The sequence below is a fragment of the Rhincodon typus genome, chromosome 21 (genome assembly GCF_021869965.1).
Source record: "Rhincodon typus isolate 14 chromosome 21, sRhiTyp1.1, whole genome shotgun sequence".
NCBI lineage: Eukaryota > Metazoa > Chordata > Chondrichthyes > Orectolobiformes > Rhincodontidae > Rhincodon > Rhincodon typus.
This window is the reverse complement of record NC_063352.1, coordinates 34,911,773-34,935,011: the sequence shown is the minus strand read 5'-3', so window position 1 is coordinate 34,935,011 and position 23,239 is coordinate 34,911,773. Positions and strand designations below refer to the sequence as shown.

At 43.6% G+C, this 23,239-nt stretch overlaps 1 protein-coding gene across 1 annotated transcript in view; it reads right to left on the bottom strand.

Annotated features, from left to right (window-relative positions):
- The window catches only part of abca3b (ATP-binding cassette, sub-family A (ABC1), member 3b), a 103,039-nt gene that overhangs the window by 43,454 nt on the left and 36,346 nt on the right, over positions 1 to 23,239 (bottom strand). Inside the window, exons 6-13 of the mRNA XM_048609727.1 lie at positions 22,358 to 22,487; positions 20,409 to 20,563; positions 15,615 to 15,770; positions 13,944 to 14,154; positions 10,794 to 10,944; positions 3,581 to 3,679; positions 1,837 to 2,029; positions 280 to 586 (exon numbers count right to left, since the gene is read on the bottom strand). Coding sequence (XP_048465684.1) covers positions 280 to 586; positions 1,837 to 2,029; positions 3,581 to 3,679; positions 10,794 to 10,944; positions 13,944 to 14,154; positions 15,615 to 15,770; positions 20,409 to 20,563; positions 22,358 to 22,487 — 1,402 coding nt within the window. The remainder of the gene's footprint in view (positions 1 to 279; positions 587 to 1,836; positions 2,030 to 3,580; positions 3,680 to 10,793; positions 10,945 to 13,943; positions 14,155 to 15,614; positions 15,771 to 20,408; positions 20,564 to 22,357; positions 22,488 to 23,239) is intronic.

Genomic DNA, 23,239 nt, shown 5'->3' with positions numbered 1-23,239 from the left:
GAGCAGGCACAAAGATTTTCTGACCCACTTGATGTAAAATTCTAAATGGGCTCTAAAATTGTTTGTATCCCAAATCCCAAAAGTATAGCCTCACTGAGGCTGGGAAAGTCTACAGCTCCTGTACACAGTAATCAGAATCAATGCTGCAGAGTTTGATTGCCTGGCAACTGAAGATTCTTTGCTATGATCCCACAAAAGTACTTATTCATGACTTATCTTTTCAAAATGATTTAAAAGAAAGATCAGTAGAGTAGTTTGGACAATCACGAGGTGTCTCACCTTCTGTCTGTATTGGGATGCCCAGTTGCGCTTCTAACACCTCTTTGTAAGCCTGGGACAATTTTTTAGTCAGGTTCCGGGAGTCAGGTCTCAATGAAAAAGGAACAATGGTAGATCCATATTTTTCCAGAGTCAGATTTAATGGAGGTGAATCCTGAGGCCCCGGAAATGTCTTGGCAACAATCAACGCAAAACAGGCAAAAATCAGTGGTACCATAAACTGGGCTGTGAATATCTTCCAGTTCCGCCAGGTGTATGTTGCTCGCTTCATGAGCATGGCATAGAACTGTTGCAAATAGAGTATGATCTGCACAAACAAGGGAGAATTATTAAGGCTTTACACAATAAAAGAATTCAACAGAAATATCAGCACCCCTCCCCATTACAGGGCTCAGCCAACAAAGTACTTTTTTAAAATAGTCACTGTTATATTGTAGGAAATGTAGTAGCTAATTTGCAGACACAAGATCTAACAAAAAGCAATGTGATAACGATCAGGTAATCTGTTTTAGTGATGTTAATTGAAGGATACATATTGGCTCCAACACCAGGGATACTCCCCTGCTCTTCTTCAAAATAGCAGTTGTGTAATCTTTTATAAGTGCAGGTGATGCACATTGGAAGAAGTAACATGTCAAAGGAGTATTCAGTGAATGGCAGGACACTAGGAAGCTCAGAGGAACAGAGAATCTTGGAGTTCTTGTCCACAGATTCACAAACGGAGTAGTTAAGGAAGCATGTGTGTATCTTGCCTTTATCAGTCAAGTCATAGAGCATAAGAGCTGGGAGGTTATGTTGGATCTGTATAGAACTTTGGTTGGAGTACTGTGTACATCCTGGTCACCACACTATAGGAAAGATGTGATTGCTCTGGAGTGGGTGCAAAGAAGATTCACCAGGATTTTGCATAGGATGGAGCATTTCAGATATGAAGAGAAGCTGGGTAAGCTTGGGTTGTTTTCTTCAGAGTAGAGAAATTTGAGGGGGGACCTGATAGAGATGTATTAGATTATGAGGGACAAGGACAGGGTAAATAGAAAGCAGCTGTTTTCCTTATTTGAAGAGTCAAGAACAAAGGAAACTTTTAAAGTGAAAGGCAGAAGGTTTGACGGGGATTTGAATCAGAAGTTTTTTTTTTACGTAGACGGGGTGGGGATCTGGAATGCACTGCCTGGGAGGCTAGTTGAGGCAGATATCCTCACCATCTTAAAAAAGTACTTGGATAAGTGTCACAACATGCAAGGCTATGGATCTACTCAGGAAAGTGGGATTTAGTAGGTAGTACAGACTTGATGGACTGAAGGGCCTTTTCTGTACCAACTTGAGAGGGCAGACAAGGCCTTCCCTTAATACCTCTTCTAAAAGATGACAACGCCAACAGCACTCCCGCAATACTGCACTGGAGTGCTGACCAGAGGCACCTTAGTGTGCATTTATACTAACTAATAGAATTGTTGTAGTTTATTTATAAAAAACACATAGCCACAAGTATATTTAGAATTATGGGAGATGCCTGCCCCTTTAACTCTGAGAAGGCCCTGCAGTTAATGAGTTTACCCCTGTGTTCAGTTTGATAGAAGAATAGGTGTTGGGAAGATGACTCTCATTGTTATCTGCGTCTTCCATCAAGTCACTCAGGCTGGTTTTCTCTCCAACTGACCAGTCACTCATCCTACGCTCATGCTGGTATTGTATTGCTGGCAGCTGGATTGCCTGAATGTCCATGCTGGAGTCCACCAGCTTCCCCACCCTGTAAAAAGCCACAAACACAGACAGAAAAATGATATAACACTAAAGGCTGCGGGCAGAGTTGGGGGGCGGTTCTCAACACCAGAATCAGCGGAAGCTCCAATCAAAACAGGAGGTGTATGAAATAATCAGTCAACAAAAGAGAGACTGGCATTAGGAAGGGATTAGAAAACAGGGATACATGAACTAAGTGTGTCTGCGGAGGGGGGAAACAAAAGGAGACAGCAGGCAGGGTGAAAAAGGTGTAGTGAGAGGCGGAGACAAGAGAGAAACAAAGAAAGAGAAGGGAATGTGAGAGAAGGTGGAAGAAACAAGATGGAGGGAAGGACGGAGAGAGTGAGAAGGGAAGAAGACATAAGAAAGAGAGAGCTGGGAAAGAGAAAGGCATGACAGGAGAGTGGCAAGGAAGGGGAGAGAGGAGGAGGGGAGGGAGAACAAGACTGAAGGGAGGACGAGTGAGAGGGAGGGAGGTAAACATGGTGGGTAAGGAGCAATATTCATTAATGTCTTAGATGAAGAGACTAACTGCATAGCAGCTAAATATGTAAACAATATGAAGACAAGGAGGAAAGCAAGTTGTTAGGAGGATACAAAGAGTTTGCAAAGAGAAATAGCTTGGTTAAGTCAATGAACAAATACTGGCAGATGGGGTATAATGTGGGAACATGTAAAGTTGGGAAATTTGTCAAGAAGGACAGGAAAGCAGAATATTACTTAAATTTAAAGAGACTACAGAATACTATAGTAGGTAGGAATCTGCGTACACATGATTCACAAAATCTAGCCATGCAGGTACAGCAAATAATTCAGAAGGCAAATGGAATATTTACCTTTATAGCAAGGGAGATGAGTTTGTAAGTGGGGAAGACTTGCCATAACTGTACAGGACACTAGGGAGACCACAAGTACAGTACTTTGTACTTCTTACTTAAGGAAGTTGTCATTAACAGAACATATTTGCTCTGTTGTACTCATTCACAGTAGTGTTACCCATGAGAGTCAAAATGAAATGTTGAAATGATGCAATGTTATACACTATCTTGGGATTGATAGAAGCAATTTGTGGTTTTAAACGGAGAGACAGACAGAAAAACAGGTATCTGGAATTAACAGGGAGCGGGAGAGAGAGACAGAGAGAGACAGGCATGGAGAGGGAGACAGGAAGGAGAGACAAAGAGAGAGAATGAAAGGCAGGAGGAGAGAAAGTGACAGGAGGAAAGAGAGATACAAGGGAAGGAAAGAGAGGGGAGCAAAATAGAGACAGGAAAGATGCCTGTGTAAACTTGTCATTTTATTGTTGTAGCCTCTTGCCAGAGATGGGACTTCAGCTACGTTTTTGCCACCCTTCATTAATGCACCACACAATATAGACCTGAGAACTGCCGCCAGGGAGGATGGTTTCAGAAAGTAAACTGATAACTGACAATGACCTTCTTTTCAACACTCACAAACCCCCATCAGCCCTATGTCCCCATAAAATGTCACTGAAGGACAGAGGTGACAGAAACAGAAATGGTAAAATTAACGTCAAAATGCCAGACATCTCACTCACTTTAGAAACACCTCTTCCATGGTAGTGACTGAAGCTCCATAACTGGCAATTCCCAGCTTCTTCTTCTTCATTTCAAGTTGTGAGAAAAGGTCTTCAAACCTGCCGACAAGAAAGATGTTAATATATTGAATCATAACACTTTCAAGACAAACCTCTAATCCGAGTGTTGCTGCTGCTGTGAAAGATGTCCATAAGATTAATCCCACTGCTGCTACCAGTGTAAAAAACTTTTGCAACACACTGATTGTCACTGGCATAATATGAGCTGCTTTTACCAAACAAACTCTCACATACAGACACAAAGGTTTGTTTTACACTCACTAGCACTCTCACCAAGGCTGACACACCTGTGCACTCATTCTACTGAGACCAACACATGTGCACACTATCTCACACACACTCGCTTAGATTGACCTACCTGTGCATTCATCAAGATTAACGCACCTGCGCACCCACTGGGACCATCACACCAGGAGCGTTGGAGGCTGAGAAGAGATCTTATAGAAGTTGGGTGAATAGCCAAAGTCTTTTCCCCAGGGTAGGGGAGTCTAAAACTAGAGAACATAGGTTTTAAGGTGAGAGGGGAATGATTTAAAACAGACCTAAGGTGCAACTTTTTCCACATAGAGTGTGATGCACATATGGAATCAGATGCTAGAGGAGGTGATGGAGGCTGGTACAAGAGCAACATTTAAAATGCATCTGGATGGGTATATGGATAGGCAGGGTTTAGAGGGATATGGCCAAATGCTGGCAAATGGGACTAGATTTATGTAGGATATCTGGTCAGCATGGATGAGTTGGACCGAAGGGTCTGTTTCCATGCTTTACATCTCTATGACACAATAACTGCGCACTCACTGAGACAGACACACCTGCTCACACACCGCGACCGACACACCAGCTCACAAACCGAGACCGACACATCTGTGCACTTACTCTCACAGACTCATTGAGATAGACACAACTGTGCACTCATTTTCAAACACTTACGGAGACCCACATGCCTGCCACGCAGTGTCTCACACACACACATGTACTCTGAATGGGGGATTTCAATGTGGCTCAGCAGCAGTATTACTGATCGAGCTGGTCACGTCCTAAAGGACTTAGCTGCTAGACTGGGTGTGCGGCAGGTAGTGAGGGAACGCACCAGAGGAAAAAACATACTTGACCTCACCCCTATCAATCTGCCAGGTGCAGATGCATTTGTCCATGACAATATCGGTAAGAGTGACCACCACAACTCCTTGTGGAGATGAAGTCCCGCCTTCACAATGAGAATAACCTTCATTGTGTTGTGTGGCACCATCACCACACTAAATGGGACAGACTTCAAATAGACCTAGCAACTCAAGACTGGGCATCCATGAGGCACTGTGGGCCATCAACAGCAGCAGAATTGTACTCCAGCACAATCTGTAACCTTATGGCCCGGCATAACCCCCACTCGACCATTACCATCAAGCCAGGAGATCAACCCTGGTTCAATGGAAAGAGCAGGAGGGCATGCCAGGAGCAGCACTAGGTATACCTGAATGACGTGTCAACCTGGTGAAGCCATCAAACAGCACTACTTGCACGCCAAACAGCAATAAGTGACAAGTGGAAGACAGAGCTAGGCGAGCCCACAACTAACAGATCAAATCTAAGCTCTGCAGTCCTGCCACATCCAGTTGTGAATGGTGGTGGACGATTAAACAACTCACTGGTGGATGGAAGAGCCCAGCTCATTTGTGCAAAAGATAAAGCTGAAGATTTCGCAGCAATCTTCAGCCAGACATGCCGAATCGATGATCCATCTCAGCCTCCTCCAGTGGTCCCCAGCATTATAGATACCAGTCTTCAGCCAATTCGAGTCATTCCATGTGATATCAAGAAATGGTTGGAGGCACTGGATACTACAAAGTCTATGGTCCCTGACACATTCTGACAATAGTCCTGAAGACTTGCGCTCCAGAACTTGCTGCTCCCCCAGCCAAGCTGTTCCAGAACAGTTACAACACTGGCATCTACCTGACAATGTGGAAAATTTCCAAGTATGTCCTGTACATAATAAGCAGGAAATTCCAACCTGGCCAATTACTGCCCCGTCAGTCTACTTTGACCATCAGTAAAGTGATGGAAGATGTCAACAACAGTGCTTTCAAGCAGCGCCTGTTCAGCCATAATCTACTCAGTGATGCCCAGTATGGATTCAGCCAGGGTCACTCAGTTCCTGATCTCATTACAGCCTTGGTTCAAACATGGACAAAAGAGCTGAATTCCAGAGGTGAGGTGAAAGTGACAGCCCTTGACATCAAGGTTGCATTCGACTGAGCGTGATATCAAACAGCCTTAGCAAAACTGGAATCAATCAGTATCGGGGGCAAACTCTCCAGTAGTTAGTCATACCTGACACACAGGAAGATGGTCGTGGTTGTTGGAGGTCAGTCATCTCAGCTCTAGGACATCTCTGCAGGAGTTCCTCAGGGTAATGTCCTTGGCCCAACCATCTTCAGCTGCTTCATCAATGACCTTCCCTCCATCACAAGATCAGAAGTAGAGATGTTCACCGATGACTGCACAATGTTCAACACCATTCGCAATTCCTCAGATACTGGAGCAGTCCACGTTCAAATGCAACAAGTTCTGGACAATATCCAGACTTGGGCTGACAAGTGGGAAGTAACATTTGTGCCACACAATTGCCAGGCTATGACCATCACCAATAAGAGACAATCTAACCACCACCCCTTGACATTCAATGGTGTTATCATCACTTAATCCCCAACTATCAACATCCTGGGAGTTATCATTGAACTCAACTGGACTCGCCACAAAATGCAGTGGCTACAAGAGCAGGTCAGAAGCTAGGAATATTGTGGCGAGTAACTCACTTTCTGACTCCCGAAAGCCTGTTCATCATCTAAAACGCACAAGTCAGGAGTGTGATGGCATACTCCCTACTTGCCTGGATGAGTGCAGCCCCAACAACACTCAAGAAGCTTGACACCGTCGAGGACAAAGCAGCCAGCTTGATTGGCACGACATCCACAAGCACCCACTCCTTCCACCACCAATGCTCAGTAGCAGCAGTGTGTACTGTCTTCAAAATGCACTGCAGAAATTCACCAAAGATCCTCATACAACACCTTCTAAACCCATGACCACTTCCATCTAGAAGGACAAGTGCAGCAGATACATGGGAACACCACTGACTTCAAGTTTCCCTCCAAGCCACTCACCATTCTGACTTGGAAATATACTGGCATTCCTTCACTGTCGCTGGGTCAACATCCTAGAATTCCCTCCCTAATGGCATTGTGGGACAACTCACCACAGTTGGACTGCAGCAGTTTAAGAAGGCAGCTCACTACCACCTTCTCAAGGGCAAATAGGGACAGACAATAAATGCTGGCCAGCCAGCAATGCCCACATCCCACAAAAATGAATAAATAAAAAAAGACATCGACACTGATGCACTTTGTCACTCATTCTCACTGAGACGGACATTCCTGCACACTCACCGTGACAAACTTGGGCACTCACTCAAAGACTCACTGAGACCTTCATGCCTCACACATTCACTGAGATTGACACATCTGTGCACACATGTGCGTATTCATTGAGACTGACACACCTGCGCACCCATTCACACTGAAACCGACACACCTGTGCACACTCTCACACACACACAGGCAGTCACGTAAACTGACACACCTGTGCACTCACTCTCACGCACTCACTGAGACTGACAACCTGCACACTCATTCCCACACATACACTGAGACTGACACACTTCCTCACTCACTCTCACACTCAGACCTGCCCACACACCTAGACTATCACACATGAGCACACTCAATCACATACACTCACTGAGACAAACACAACATTGCACTCACTCTCAAACACTCACAGAGACTCATGTGCCTGCGCACTCACTGTCATACACACACCGAGACTGATACACTTGTGCACTCACTGAGACCAACAAACCTGCGCACTCACCGAGACCTACCTTTTCACTTATTGGGACCGACACACCCGTGCCCTCACCGGACCGACGCACCCGTGCCCGCAGCGGGGCCGACGCACCCGTGCCCGCAGCGGGGCCGACGCACCCGTGCCCGCAGCGGGGCCGACGCACCTGCGCTCTCACTCATGGGGACTGACCCACTCACAGGGATTGACACTCTCACCTACCTATTCATGGGGATTGACTCTCACCTGCTTTCAGAGACTGTCAAATGTACTTGGGGCCAAAGATACAAAAACAGAAAAACGTCGATATTTAAAAATGGAAGCGGAGATTCTCAGGGTTTTAACTATATCAGTTTTGATAGTAAACATATCTGGAGCAAATTTAAGTTAAAAATCATACTTAGTTAATCCTGGTTAATCGTACAAAATCATGTAGAAAGATGATGTTATATCCGAAAAGAAGGAGAGAAGTGGCGGATCTTGAATGGTTGTTTGAACTTGTTGGGCACTCAGACTAAACGGAAGCTGCGTTTGATATGTTAGAGCTACATGCAATGAGCAAATATCTTAAGAGTTTAAAATGTTTTATGGCAAAATGGAACGTTGGAAATAAAATCTGGATAAAAGAATATTTCAGGTTTCATCTTTAGATAGCCCAAAGAGTGAAAAGCTAGTTATTTCTAGCAATCTTTCAAATGTTAACTTTCCTGATGGGTGCCAGTGCTGCTAGTTTCATAATAATTCTTAGCAATGGAAATTGGAAATGCTTTCCTCTGGCTTGAAACGATAGGAAAATAAATTGTTAAAAGAATTTTGCTGCTGAATCGCAGAATTTAAATACAGAATTCTACTTTTCAAATTTGAGAGTCAGATTTTGTACGAGGGTTATGAAAATAAAATCCCCACCAATTGTTATTAATAATTTATTGTGAGACAATGAATCTCTATGAAACTGTAAATGAGAACAGTTTTACAGATTGATTTTGTCATTTCAGATAAATGCTGGAGAGAACGAAGTATCAAACATTAAAGGGTGGATGCAAGTCATCCACAGATTGTTTTGTTGCATAAAGAAATGCTAACAGATCCCAGAGAAGAGACACAGATGGATACAGAGTGCTTATAAAAGTAGATAGAGTCATATAGATACACAGCACAGAAACAAATCCTTTGGTTGAACTCGTCCATGCCAACCAGATATCCTAAATAAATCTAGTCCTATTTGCTAGCATTTGGCCACATCCCTCTAAACTCTTCCTATTCATATACCCATCCAAATGCCTTTTAAATGTTGTAATTGTACCAGCCTCCACCACTTCTTCTGGCAGTTCATTCTATACATGCACCACCCTCTGCCTAAAAATGTTGCCCCTTAGGTCACTTATAAATCTTTCCCCTCTCATGTTAAAACTACGCCCTCTAGTTTTGGACTCCCACCCTGGGGAAAAGACCTTGTCTATTTACCCTATCCATGACCCTCATGCTTTTATAAGCCTCTATAAGGTCACCCCTCAGCCTCCAACACTCCAGGGAAAATAGCCCCAGTCTATTCAGCCTTTCCCTATAGTTCAAACCCTCCAATCCCAGCAATATTCTTGTAAATCTTTTCTGAAACCTTTCAAGTTTCACAACATCTTTCCTATAGCACAGAGACCATAATTGCACACAGTATTCCAATAGTGGCCTAACCAGTGTCCTGTACAGTCACAACGTGACCTCCAACTCCTATGCTCAATGCACTGACCAATAATGGCAAGCATACCAAATGCCTCTTTCACTATCCTGTCTAACTGGGACTCTAATTTCAAGGAACTATGAACCTGCACTCTGAGGTTTCTGTTCAGTAACACTCTCAGGACCTTATCATTAAGTGTATAAGTCCTGCCTGATTTGCCTTTCCAAAATGCAGCCCTCCACATTTATCTAAATTAAACTCCATCTGCCACTCCTTGGCCCATTGGTCCATCTGATCCAGATCCCATTGTACTCTGAGGCAACCTTCTTCGCTGTCCACTAGACTGCCGATTTTGGTGTCATCTGCAAACATACTAAATGTATCTCCTATGTTCACATCCAAATCATTTATATAAAAATCAAAAAGCAGTGGACCCAGCACCGATCCATGTGGCACACCACTGGTCACAGGCCTCCAGTCTGAAAAAGAACCCTCCACCGCCACCCTCTGTCTTCTACCTTTGAGCCAGTTCTGTATCCAAATGGCTAGTTCACCCTGTATTCCATGTGATCTAACCTTGCTAACCAGTCTACCATGAGGAAACTTGTCGAACACCTTACTGAAGTCCATATAGATCATGTCCACCACTCTGCTCTCAGCAATCCTCTTCGTTACCTCTTCAAAAAACTCAATCAAGTTAATGAGACACAATTTCCCCCGCACAAAGACATGTTGACCATCCCTAATCAGTCCTTGCCTTTCCAAATGCATGTAAATCCTGTCCGTCAGGATTCCCTCCTACAACTTGCCCACCACCGATGTCAGGCTCATCAGTCTGTAGATACCTGGCTTTTCCTTACCATCTTAGATCTTGTGGCTACAGGTGCAGGTTGGAGGCTAGGAATTATGCAATTGACTAACTCACTTCCTGACTCCCCTAAGCTTGTCTGCCATTTGTATGAGACAAGTCAGGAGCATGATGTCATACTCCTCACTTGCCTAGATTAGTGCAGCTCCAACAACACTCGGGAAGCTCAACATCATCCTAGACAAAGCAGGCCACTTGCTTTGTGCCGTATTCAACAACTTAAACATTCATTCCCTTCACTACCACAATGTGTACCATCACTAGAGGAACTGGCAACTCTCTATGGCTGTTTTGACAGCACCCTCCAAATTCACAGCCTCCAATACATAGAAGGTCAAAGCAGCAGATAGCACCACCACTTGCAAGATCCCCTCCAAGCCACACAGTATCCTGACTTGTAGCTATATTGCTGTTCATTCACTTATCACTGGAAATAAATCCTGGAGCTTCCTATCAGCTCTGTAAGTGTACATATATCACATAGATTGCAGCAGTTTAAGGAGATGGCTCACCACCACCTTCTCAAGGGACATTAATGGTGGTTAATAAATATTGGCTTGGCCACTGATTCCAAATCCTGTGAATGAATATTTTTAAAAAATGCTTTTGTTCACAGTGGTGCATCCATGTACACCTATTAAACACACATTCAGAAACTGGCTCAACAGACAAGGGTTGGAGAGGTTCCCTCTGCCATAATATACCTGTCAGTGCTTTCAGTCGGGAGGATGTAGGAGAGTTCAGCACCAGCATTGGTCTGCATGTCTGCTTTGGGAATGAGGCTCTTCACAAGTGCGGTAATGTCAGCGACTTTACAATGAGGTTGCTTCACAATCACCATGTGGTACCCAGCCCCTGAAACAACACACCCAACACTATAAACACAGTAGCTAAAGGAGATTGCTTCAGTTTAAATAAACTAGCTATGAAATAGAACTTACAGGCAAATAGACTTCATCAAGGTGCATTACATACGTCACAGCTCTTAATAGTGTTTAGGAATGTGACAGTGTTTGAGATACCAATCTAATCAGTCGCATTAACCTGGTCTGGGCTTGAATCTAGTCAAACTCTGCTTCAGCTCATTATTGCATCTTGAGCACTGCACCCAGCTCAGGTCAGAAGACACCGTTCTGATCACTGAGTTACAAGGGATATTGTAAGTAGTAAATGGAATGTGAAAAGGAACCTTTACGCTGATTCATAGACAGAGATTTGAAGTACAAGGAAAAGTTGAGAAACTTGAGCTTTTCACTCTTCTGTTTAGAGGTAGCCAAGATAATAGATAATTTGGAAACAGGCTATTACTTTAAATTAAACTACAACAGGATAGGGGTCAAAGGCTCCATCTGAAGGAAATTTCTATCAATATCAGGAGACTTTTCAGACACAGGGTAATGAATGCATGCAGCAGCAGAGGGTGAAAACCTTGTATTTATTTAAGAATCAACTGCAGGTTACAATAAGGGGAGTATAAAGTTTTTCTGAATGGATGTAGTACAATGGGTCAATTGGCTTCCCTCACCTGAAAACTTCATGAACACTGGATTTTCATCAATACTGAGGCCAAAAATTTGGTGATGTGCCACTATTATACAGTGACTCCTCTCTCAGCAACCTACACTCATTCAAACGAAAATAAATTTGATGCAGAATTCCTGATTTGAATAAATACACACATACTTGACCATCTGAATCAAATTAACCTAAGAGGCAGGAGACAATAAGGACTGCAGATGCTGGAAGCCAGAGTCTACAGGTGCGAGGCTAGAAAAGCACAGCAGGTCAGACAGCAGCAGAGGAGGAGGACACTGTCTGATCTGCTGTGCTTTTCCAGCTTCACACCTATTACCTTAGAGACAGACTGTTTCTAGCAGGTCCATTATTTTCTACAATGACCAGAGCAATTAAAAAAGAAAAGCAACATTGTGAAAATTATAACCAAACCAGCAGAAACTGAGGCTGCAGAAGATGTGTTAAGAGTTCACAACACTCAGGTCAGAGGCATGGGAGCCTGTCTTTATCATCCTTGGTTGAGTCTCACCTCACTGAAGTATCTATGGATGGATTGCAAGTCCCTAACTGAATGAGTATGATCTTTGCAATTTATTTCTGGGTTCCGTAGCAGTATCCTCAGAATCCCCACCTAGAGTTCCTCCCTTACTCTGGGCCACTTATCTATAAGATCTCAGATAAGGCACTAAAAAAGTCAACAGGACTGGAATCTGGAGCATGCAGATTGGGAAGAGTCCAAATATTTGAGAGTTATTGGGCAGGGCCAGGGGAGAACATCATAAACTGGAGGTTTGCGTGGCACAGAAAAGCCTAGTGGCCAGAAGCTTCAATAGGACAGTTAAAGGCAGAATGATGTCTTTTCATCTTCTGCTATTCTTTCTAAATGTTATCCTGTTCACTGATCTGCTGGTCTTCAGCAGTCAAGGAGATATGGAAGTCTTACTGTCAAAACCCTGTACCCTGTGCCAAGAAAACATTTGTTCATTTTCCACTGCGGTCTCTAGTCGGATGCAGAAAGTTTCAGAATTCGAAACACAACAGATCAGTCATGATCTCACTGAATGGCACAGCAGGCTCAAGGGGCTGAATGGCTTACTTCTGCTCCTAATACATATGTTCATAGAGACAAAAAAAACTGCAGATGCTGCAATCCAGGGTAGACAAACAGGAGGCTGGAAGAGCACAGCAGGCCAGGCAGCATCTAGAAGAAAGGAGCATTCCTGAAGAAGGGTAATACCCAAAACATTGATTGCTCCTTTCCTCCAGATGCAGCCGGGCCTGCTGTGTTCTTCCAGCCTCCTGTTTGTCTTCTTATGTTCATAAATATTCACATACTCCACTGGGAGACATCATTTGAACTCCAAGTATGATTTGTGTTCATATTAGATAACAAAACAAAATTCGATCAGGATCATTGAGATGAATGTTCTTTCCACAAGTTTTTTTTCATTCACCAAATGGCCTCTTATGTTCAATTCTTTCCTGTAGGTATTGTAAATTGTGAGCCCTAATGTGACAAGCTGTGCACTAAGATTGTACATCAACATGTACAAGAAGAGGCTAACAGGAAACACAGGGTCAGGATAAACGAGTCATGTTCCTCATGGGACAATCTAGAAACAGGAGGTACAGTTTCAGAATAAGGGGTCACCTACTTAAGATGGAGGTAAGGTGGAGTTTCTTCTTTCAAAGGATCATGAATCTTAGGAATTATTTTACCCAGACAGCTGCAGAGGCTGGGTCACCTAATATATTCAAGGTTGAGGCATACAGATGTTTGTACTATAGAGAAATTAATAGTTGTGGGGATCAAACGGGAAAGTGGAGCTAAGGTCAAGAATTAGATCAGCCATGCTCACACTGAAAAGCAGAGCAGGCTCGAGAAACTGTATGATTCCTACAACTATTTATTTCTTATCAAATCAGGCTTCTCATTCAATACTATTCCTCATTTACTGATTTTTTGGCAGAAACGTGTCATTGTGCAGCCAGTGCCTGACAAGCATATATTCAACAACTACTTAGATTTATATAGTCTTTATGATGTAGTGAAACATCTCAAGACTCAATCACACAAAAAATGACATCAAGCCAAAGAAGAGGTTTTTGGGATAGGTTACTAAAACTCTTATTGAAAATGAAGGTTTTAAGGAACTTTTTAAAGGATATGGAAGTGGAGAGGTTTAGGAAGAGAATTCCAGAGCTTAGAGCCCAGGAGGCTGAAAGCATGACTGCTAATGGATGGGGCAAAGGATGGGAATGTATTAGTGGTCAATTTGAAGTCATCAGAGATCTTGGAGGTTTATAGTGCTGTAATTTGTACTGTTTCTCTTACTCACCATACTTGTTCTTGAGGAAGAGTGACGATCCACTGCATTGAAGCTGCCCATTGGCCATGATCAGAATACGATCTCCAAGGAGATCAGCTTCATCCATAAAATGAGTGGTAAGCAGGATAGTGCGGCCATACTTCTGGTTCTGTAGAAGGTCCCAGGCAGACCTGCGGGATAGTGGATCCATACCAGATGTTGGTTCATCCAACATGACAACCTGAAGGACAGAAAGCAAATAATCAATACAAGATCCTTTGTGGGGATTTGGTCAGTCTCTAAAGGGCACAGTTACTGGCTGGTTGAAACAATGAAAAGGTTACTTGTCCATTTTCTGGAGCTTTTGACCTAGGTCTTGGTCTCCCCCACCCCACCCTTGGAATGACACTATTTCTTTTCCATGTCCCACTTGCTCACAGTCAGATTGAGGAAAGATGGACTGCGAGCTAAAGCAGATGTGTTTGATGTGCATGTTATTTCTGTTCTAAAGGAGTGGCAACCTCAGCAGTTGTAGTCATACCTAATACAAAGGAGAGGTTGCAGTTATTAGAGATCAGCCATCTCAGCAATACATCATCTCTGCAGGAGTTTCTCAGGCTAGTGTCCGAGGTTCAATCATCTTCATCTGTTTCATTAGCCACCTTTCCTCCACCTTAAGGTCAGAATTGGGATATTTGCTGGTGATAGCACAATGATCTGCAGATGCTGAAGCTGTCCACGCCCAAATGTGGAACACTCTGGACAAATATCCAAGCTTGGGTTGACAAGTGATAATTAACATTCATGCCACACAAGATCCAGGCAACATCCATCTCCCACAAGAGAGAATCTAAACATCGCCTCTTGATATTCAATGGCATTACCATCACTGAATCTCTTACTATCAACATTCAGTAGTTTACTATTGACCAGAAACTGAACTGGACCAGCCATGTAAATATGGTGACTACAAGAGCGGGACAAAAGCTAGAAACAGTGTGGTGATTAACTCACTCCTGATACCTCAAAGACTGACCACCATCTACAAGGCAATAGTCAGAAGTGTGATGGAATACTCTCCACTTGCCTAGATAAATGCAGGTCTAACAACACTCAAAGTCTGATGACATTCTAGACAAAGCAGCCTGTTGTTTGGTGCCATATCCACAAATATTCACTTCTTTCACCACTGATGCACAGTAACAGAGTGTACTGTCTACAAGATGTACTACAGAAATTCACCAAGGCTCTTTAGGCTGCACCTTTCAAACCCATGACCATTACTGCCTAAAAGGACAAGGGTAGCAGATATGTGAGAACACCCTGACCTGCAAGTTACTCACCCTCCTGACTTTCAACTATATCACCGTTCCTTCAATGTCACTGAGTGAAAATTCTGGAACTTGCTCCCTAACAGTACTGTGGATCTACCTGCACCAAATTGACTGTAGCAGTTCAAGAAAGCAGTTCACCATCACCTCTCAAGGGCAGATATGGAAGAGGGCATAAATTATGGCCTAGCCAATGCAGCCCACGTCTCCTGCATGAATAAAAACACACTGTTACAGCAAAGGTCATTGGACCATTAATTTTGCTTCGCTAACTACTGCTGCCTGATCTGTTCAATGTTTCTGGCAAAATGTCTTTTTTATCAAGCACATTGCACCTTCTGATGCCCTGAGGTCTTAAAGGGATTATTACCTTAGAGTTACCGATGAGAGAAATTCCGATGGAGAGCTTCCGTTTCATTCCACCAGACAAAGTCTTGACCTTTGCTTTTCTTTTATCCTCAAACTTCAGCATGCTTAACATCCGGTTTACCTCTTCACGTATCTGACCAGAGTGGCAGCCTTTTAGCTGTGAGGACGAAATGGCTGGGTCAACAAGCTAAGACAATGCTATCCAATTCTAATTGTCATAATAGTTAGGAGATGACAGCCAAACGTGACTCTTCTGTATTTCCCTCATCAGTGGTGCGCTCTCTGCTTCAAGCACTGTCACATGCTCTGCCTCCCTCCACATTCATGCTCACACTGCCTCCCCCTCTCAACTTGTTTTCTCTCCTTCCACCACACTCTCTCCTTGTCCTTCCCTCCAACACATTTCCTTTGCTGTCTCTCTCCCACACAGTCTCTGGCTCTCTCCTTTCTTCATCAACACACTCACTCTCTGTCCTCTCCCCCTACACTCTCACTTTCTTTCTCTCCCTCCCACACACTCATTGTCTTTCTCTCCTTTCCCCACAATCTCTTTGTCCAGCCCTTCCCGACATTCTGTCCCTATCTCTCCCCCTCCCACACTCTCTCTCTGTCCCCCCATCCCCACAACTCTTAATACCTCACTCTCTCTAACCCACACTCATTCTCTCCCTCCTCCCAATACTACTATCAGCCCTCCAACACACTTTGTCCCTTCCTCTCCTCCACACTTTATTTTCCTTCCCCACACACTCTCTCTGCCCTCCTTCACACTCACACTCACTCTTCCCCTGCCCCATTCACTTGTTCTCTCTCACTCCTTTACCCATACTTACTTTCTCTATTTACTCTCCCACTCATTCATTCACTCTGTCCATCCTCGTCCACAATCTCTCCCTCTCTCCCTCCCCCATATTCTCCTTTTCTTTCTCCCTCCCTCCCTACCTCCCACTCTCCCTCTTTATCCCCCCCACACCACCCACGCACTCTCTTTCTCTCTCCTTCCTTCACCCACACTCACTCTCTCTGTTCCCTGACCTGCACTCTCACTCACTCTCTCTGCCCTTGTCCGTAATCTCTCTCTCTCCTTACCCCACATTCTCTTTCTCTTTCTGTGTTCTCCTACTCCACACTCACTCACTCTCCTCTTCATATTTGCTCTTTCTTTCTCTTTCCCTCCCCCACACACTCTCTTTCTCTCTCTCCTTCATCCACACTTAACTCTCCCTGTTCCCCCACCCACACTCTGACTCATTCTCTCCACCCTCGTCCACAATCTCTCCCACCCTCCCCCACATTCTCCTTTTCTTTCTCTCTGTCCTCCTACCCCACACTCTCTCATAGTCACACAGCATGGAATCAGACCCTTGGTCCAACTAGTCCACGCCGACCAAGTTTCCCAAACTAAACTAGTACCACTTGCCTGCATTTGGCCCATATCCCTCCAAACCTTTCCTATTCATGTACCTCTCCAAAAATCTTTTAAAGGTAATAACTATACCTGCATCTACCACTTCCTCTGGCAGTTCATTCCACACATGAACCAGCCTCTGTGTGAAAAAGTTGCCCCTCAGATCTCTTTCAAATCTTCCTCCTCTCATCTTAAAAATATGCCCCCTAGTTTTCAACTCACCCACCCTAGGAAAAAAGACCTTTACTATTGACCTTATTTATGCTCCTCATGATTTTATCAAACTCTTTAAGGTCACCCCTCAACCTCCTATGCTCCAGTTAAAAATGTCCCATCCTATCGATCCTCTCCTTATAACTCAAACACTTCAGTCCTGGCAACATCCGGTAAATCTTTTCTGAACCCTCTCCAATTTAATAATATCCTTCCTAGAGCAGGGTGAGCAGAACTGTACACAATACTCCAGAAGTGCCCTCACCAGTGTCCTGTACAACCTCAACATGTCCCAACTCCTATATTCAATGGTCTGAGAAATGAAAGCGATTTCCTGTACTCCACATTCTCTCTCTCTCTCTCCTACACCATCTCTCCCTCTTTTCCTCTTCTTCTCTCACGCTCTCTATTTCTCTCTCTCTCCAATAACACTCATTCCATCTACTCCCCCACACTCACTCTGTCTCTTATACCTATTCAACACACTCTCATTCTCTCCCTCTCCTACACAATTTCTCTCTCCCTCCTCCACCCACACTCTCTTTTGGTCTCCCCTCCTACCCCATACTCTCCTCTCTCCCCCTTCCCAGCACACTCTCTCTACTCCCAATCTTTCTCTGCCTCTGCATACACTCTCTACCTCTCTTTCATCTTCCTCCCAGACTCTTTCTCCCTCTTTCCCTCACTCCCCTACACTCTCTCCCCCTCTCTTTCTCTGCAACACAAAAGATATTGTGAAATTTGAAAGGGTGCAGAAGAGATTTACAAGAACGTTGCCAGGGTTGGAGAGTTTGAACTACAGGGAGAGGCTGAGTAGGCTGGGGCTACTTTCTCTGCAGCATCGGAGGCTGGGGAGTGATCTTACAGAGATTTATAAAATCATGAGGGGCATGGATGGGGTGAATAGCCAAGGTCTTTTCCCAGGGTAGGGGAGTCCAAAACTGGTGTGCATAGTTCTAATGTAAGAGAGAAAAGATATAAAAGGGACCTAAGGGATAACTTGCACCATGCAAAGGGTGATGTTTGTGTGGAAAGACCTGCCAGAGGAAATGGTGGAGGTGGTACAATTACACATTTAGAAGGCACCTGGATGGGTACATGAATAGGAAGGGGTTAGAATATGGGCCAAATGCTGACAAATGGAACTAGATTAATTTAGCATGTCTGGCTAGCATCGAGCTGGACCAAAAGGTCTGTTTCCATGCTGTACAACTCTATGACTCTCCATCCCCTACACTTGCTCTCCCTCTCTTTCCCTTCCTCCCCTACACACTGTCTTTGTTTCCCTCCCCTATAATGTCTCTCCCTCTTTCTCTCCCTCCCCCACACACACCGTCTTTCTCTCCCTCCCCCTCAATCTCTCCCTCACGCATACTTTCTCTCCCAACCCCCAAACGAGCTCTAACTCTCTTCGCCATACTCCTTTCTCTCTCTCCCTTTGCCACACATTCATGATGTCTTCTGCTCCCTTCCCCATACCTCTCTCCAAATCTCCATCCCCATACATTCTCTCTCCTATCCCCATACACTCTTTCTCTCTCTCTCTCTCTCTCTCCAACCTGAACATTCTCCATCTCTCTCCCTAACGTTCCTCTCTCTCACCCGGATAGTCTCTCCTGCTGCTCACTTTTCCTTCTTAGGCAATTCTCTGGAATCAAAGATGACTTTCTTTACTCTGGGATTATGGGTCCTGAAATGACTAAGTAGTCCAATAGTGGATCCACAAACTTCACTACAGATCAGATAAGTGGTGTTTGCTGAACAGGTGGGTAGGATGTTAAGGTTTTCTCACGCTATCCCCACGCCAACAGAAATCAAAAAGCCAACGTAGTCAATGCAGCTGGGGCTCTGGGATCTCAGCCAGCATGGCATAATTTTTCATCAAGATAATTTACACATAATTATGAGCTTTCAAGACTTTCTGCTGTTGATACTTTAAACAGACTGGACAATTGACACATTTACTGACTTGTAGTAAAAAAAAATTTTAAGGAAGTGCAAAGTATTTAATGAATTACTATTTAAAAGATATTTGTGTCCCCTATTATTGCTAAAGCATTTATCGCTTCCTTACATTGCACTGTGGGTGAATGCGCATGAAATGTATCAAATGCCTATCATTGGGGTTGGGTGGGCAGCATATGCCTGGCATGGGATTAATATTGGCCCTGGGGAGGCTGGGTAGAGTTGCATGGGGAGAGGACATGTAGAGGATTTTATTCACTTCGTTTTCACAAGATTCCCTCATGCATAGTATGGTACACATCACTGAGGTGTCATGAATCACGACTCTATGAGGTCAAGGAGGACTGGGATTTGCCTTTCTCTGTAACGGAGCCAGCCATGGTAGGGGTGGCAGCATGAGGGTCATAACCTGAACCTGCCACCCCTTAAAAGACACTTCTGATAATCAGAAATCAGAACTTGCAAGTGAGGTCAGGAATCCCACAATTAGGACTTGCATGTTATCTTTTTCATCTCTCAATAATAGGAGGCAGGCATAGCTGGCTAGTCCAGCATTTATTGCCCATTCCTAATTGCTTCTTGAACTAAGTTGTGTGCTAAGCCATTTCAGATGGCAGTTATAAGTCGTTCACATTACTGTAGGTCTAGAGTCACATTTAGGCCAGACTAGGTAAAGACAGCAGATTACTTTCTCTACAGAACATGAATGAACTCGATAGGTTTCCACAACAATTGACAATGGTTACTTGGTGATTGTTAGACTAGCTTTTAGTTCCTGTTTTTTGTATTGAATTCCAATTTCACCGCCTGCCATATTGGGATTTCAACCATGTTGCCAGAACCTTAGTCTGGGACTCTGAATTACTAGTTCAGTGACAAGATTACTATGCCATCACATCTCCTTTTAAAGGTTTCTGAATCATTCTGATTTGACAAAAGTCCAGATCACCATCTCAGGCAGTCAGCATTGCCCGAACATATGCTAAATCTCAAATAGGGGCTGAAATCTATGACCTCCTGAATCGGAGCAGCAGGTGGCTACCCACTGAATCAAACTGACACTTTGCAATGAACAGATGGAACAATCTGTAAGGATAATAGCCGGTAAGTTACATATTGTGCAGTTAGCAGCATGGAGACAGACGCTTTCCTTTAAAATTTTAACTGTACCTGGACTCCTGTGTGTTCTTCCCCTCCAGTCTAACTTACCCCACTAAAAAATAACAGATGTTCTTCTACAGTTAGATTATCAAACAGGACATCGTGCTGTGGACAGAGTCCCAGACTTTGGCGAACGAGTGGCATGTCCTGGCAGATATCACACCCATTGACGTAGGCAGTGCCACTTGTAGGAGGGAACAGACCTAACAAACAGGAGAACAGATTACCCGTTCCGGCAGTAATTGTGACAGAGTAATACAAATAGATCTAACACACACTTCAAATACATTCCTTAAATAGGTCAGTACCAGACCAAAAATACAGCCTGCCGACCATCCACACATTCATCATTCACTCAGTCATCCATTCCTCCCTACACTCTTCAGATTTCTAATGTGGATTCTCGATGTTGGGGCCTCTCCAATCCTTGCTCTAATGATCTCATCACCAACTGTGATATGCCAACTTGAGGCAAAAGTGGAATTTCTTTAGGTTCAGGTCGAATTCAACATGAAATATGTGATACTAGATGGCTGGGAGAAAGACAACACTAAGATTTCTTGGATGCTCAAATTTATCTTCTGTACTAACAAGTCCTGTGGATCAGAGACCCACGATAGAAATTACTTGATTCTAATTTGCCAGTTTTGACTCTCAATATGTTGTGTTAATGTCTCTAGGGTATAACTTTGGTTTTAACAGGATTAGCTCAGAAGTTCAGACTTGTTTTAAAAAGTGCAATTCAAAGGATAGTTGTGGCTTTCCAGGTCTTAAAGCTCCACAATTTACATGAATTCTCACTGACTGAGTGGCTATAGTCAGGTTCAAACAATGAGTTTCCTATTGATGTTATTAACTTGGACTAGCAAAGTAGTTGATGTGTTTCAGGCAGAAATAGACAAAAAGTTTACAAATAAACATTTTGTTTGAGATAAATGTCTTTTTTTCCCAACATGTGTGCCTGAATTAGGGAACTAATTTGATGCAAATGCAATTTAAAAACATAGAACTGCAGCCAGAGCAGTTTCAAATGCTCTTCACAACTTATGAAATTGCATTAACTAAAATCGAACAGTAAAGACTTTTGAATTCAAAAATGTTTCTGTTTAAATGAGTTGCTTTTGATGTTAATTTATTCTTTCTTTGTGGTATAAAACAGAAGTTAAATTATACATTTAAACACCATACAGTGATGTCACAGATTTTGTGACTGCATGTGTAGTGTGTTAATCCCCTGCAGTTGCATTGGTAGAAAGTACAGCCAAACAGTTCTGAAGAAGAGTCAGACCGGTCTCAAAACATTAACTCTGTTTCTGTCTCCTCTACTGCTGCCAGATTTGCTGAATTGTTCCAGAATTCTCTGTTCGTTGCACTCCATGCCAGGGAGAAAGATACACCACATGCACAGATCACTCAATAGCCTACTCTGGACACTTTTGTGATTAAATTAGGCTGTTGAATGTCAGACAACAAAATGTCTGCTGATACCAACAATACACTACTAAATGCCAACTATGTCTACTTTCTGATGAAAGGTCCAGGCCCGAAATGTCAGCCTCTCTGCTCCTATGATGCTGCTTGGCCTGCTGTGTTCATCCAGCCCTGCACCTCTATGTCTACGTACCTACTTTCTTTCAGACTGGGCATGCACAATATACAGCCGATTTTTTAAAAAAGAAAATCGAAGTTTTTTTTCTCTTCACCAATCTACATTTTTGTGAAGTTTGTTTTACATTTCTAGGTGTTTGTTAGGTTTTTAATGCTCTTTATTTCAATTTAATTCAAAACTTATACTGCTTCTGTATATGCTCCTGCCCATCAGCAAACACAGTTTTTGCTAAAGGAATATACCAAGTGTCTGTGTCTGACCACTAATGTTGCCTTCAATTGTTGCAGTAGCAATGTGAGGTCCAAATAGAAAAGTCAGACAGGACAAAGTGAAGACCTAGAAAGTATTCCTAGAATGCAATGGTGCACTCTAATGACCTTGAACACACCTGTGAGCATAGCCAGAGTAGTAGTCTTTCCAGCGCCATTGTGCCCCAGCAATACTGAGATTTGTCCCTTGTATAAGTTCATGGTTAAATGGGAAACTGCTTTCTTCATCTGGTTTCCAACTTTAAACACCTACAGAAAACAAAAATGTTAACTGGCATCATGGAACAGAGTCAGGGTTTATCACAGCTCATTTCAAAGTCTGCAATTCCTAAGACTCTAGAATGGTCCCAGCAGACTGAAAAACATAGACATAGAAAATACAAGCAGGAGTAATCTACTTGGCACTTCAATGTGGTTGATCAGCCACGTCAGTACCCTGTCCCTGCTTTCTCTCCATACCCTTTGATCTCTTTAGCCCTAAGAACTATATCTAATTCCTATTTGAAAACCTTCAATGTTTTGGCCTCAACTGCTTTCTGCGGCAGAGAATTCCACAGGATCACCACTTTCTAGGATAGGTTAGGGAGGTGGGGACGAGCTGGGCTGGTTTTGGGATGCGGTCGGGGGAGGGGAGATTTTGAATGCAACCCTCTTTACTATCCAAGTGTTCTATCTGAGTGGGTTGAATATATACTGGTGGGAAACTGATTCCTTTAGTACAGAGTAGTGAGTTTTGGTATAACGTTTTCTGTGTGTTCCAGGAGGGGCAGTCGTTTCTCGCGAACCATTTCAACTCCCCCTTCCACTCCTTGGACGACATGTCCATCGTGGGCCTCCTGCAGTGCCACAACGATGCCACCCAAAGGTTGCAGGAACAGCGTCTCATATTTAGCTTGGGAACCCTGCAGCCCAATGGTATCAATGTGGACTTCACAAGCTTCAAAATCTCCCCTCCCCCGACCGCATCCCAAAACCAGCCCAGCTCATCCCCGCCTCCCTAA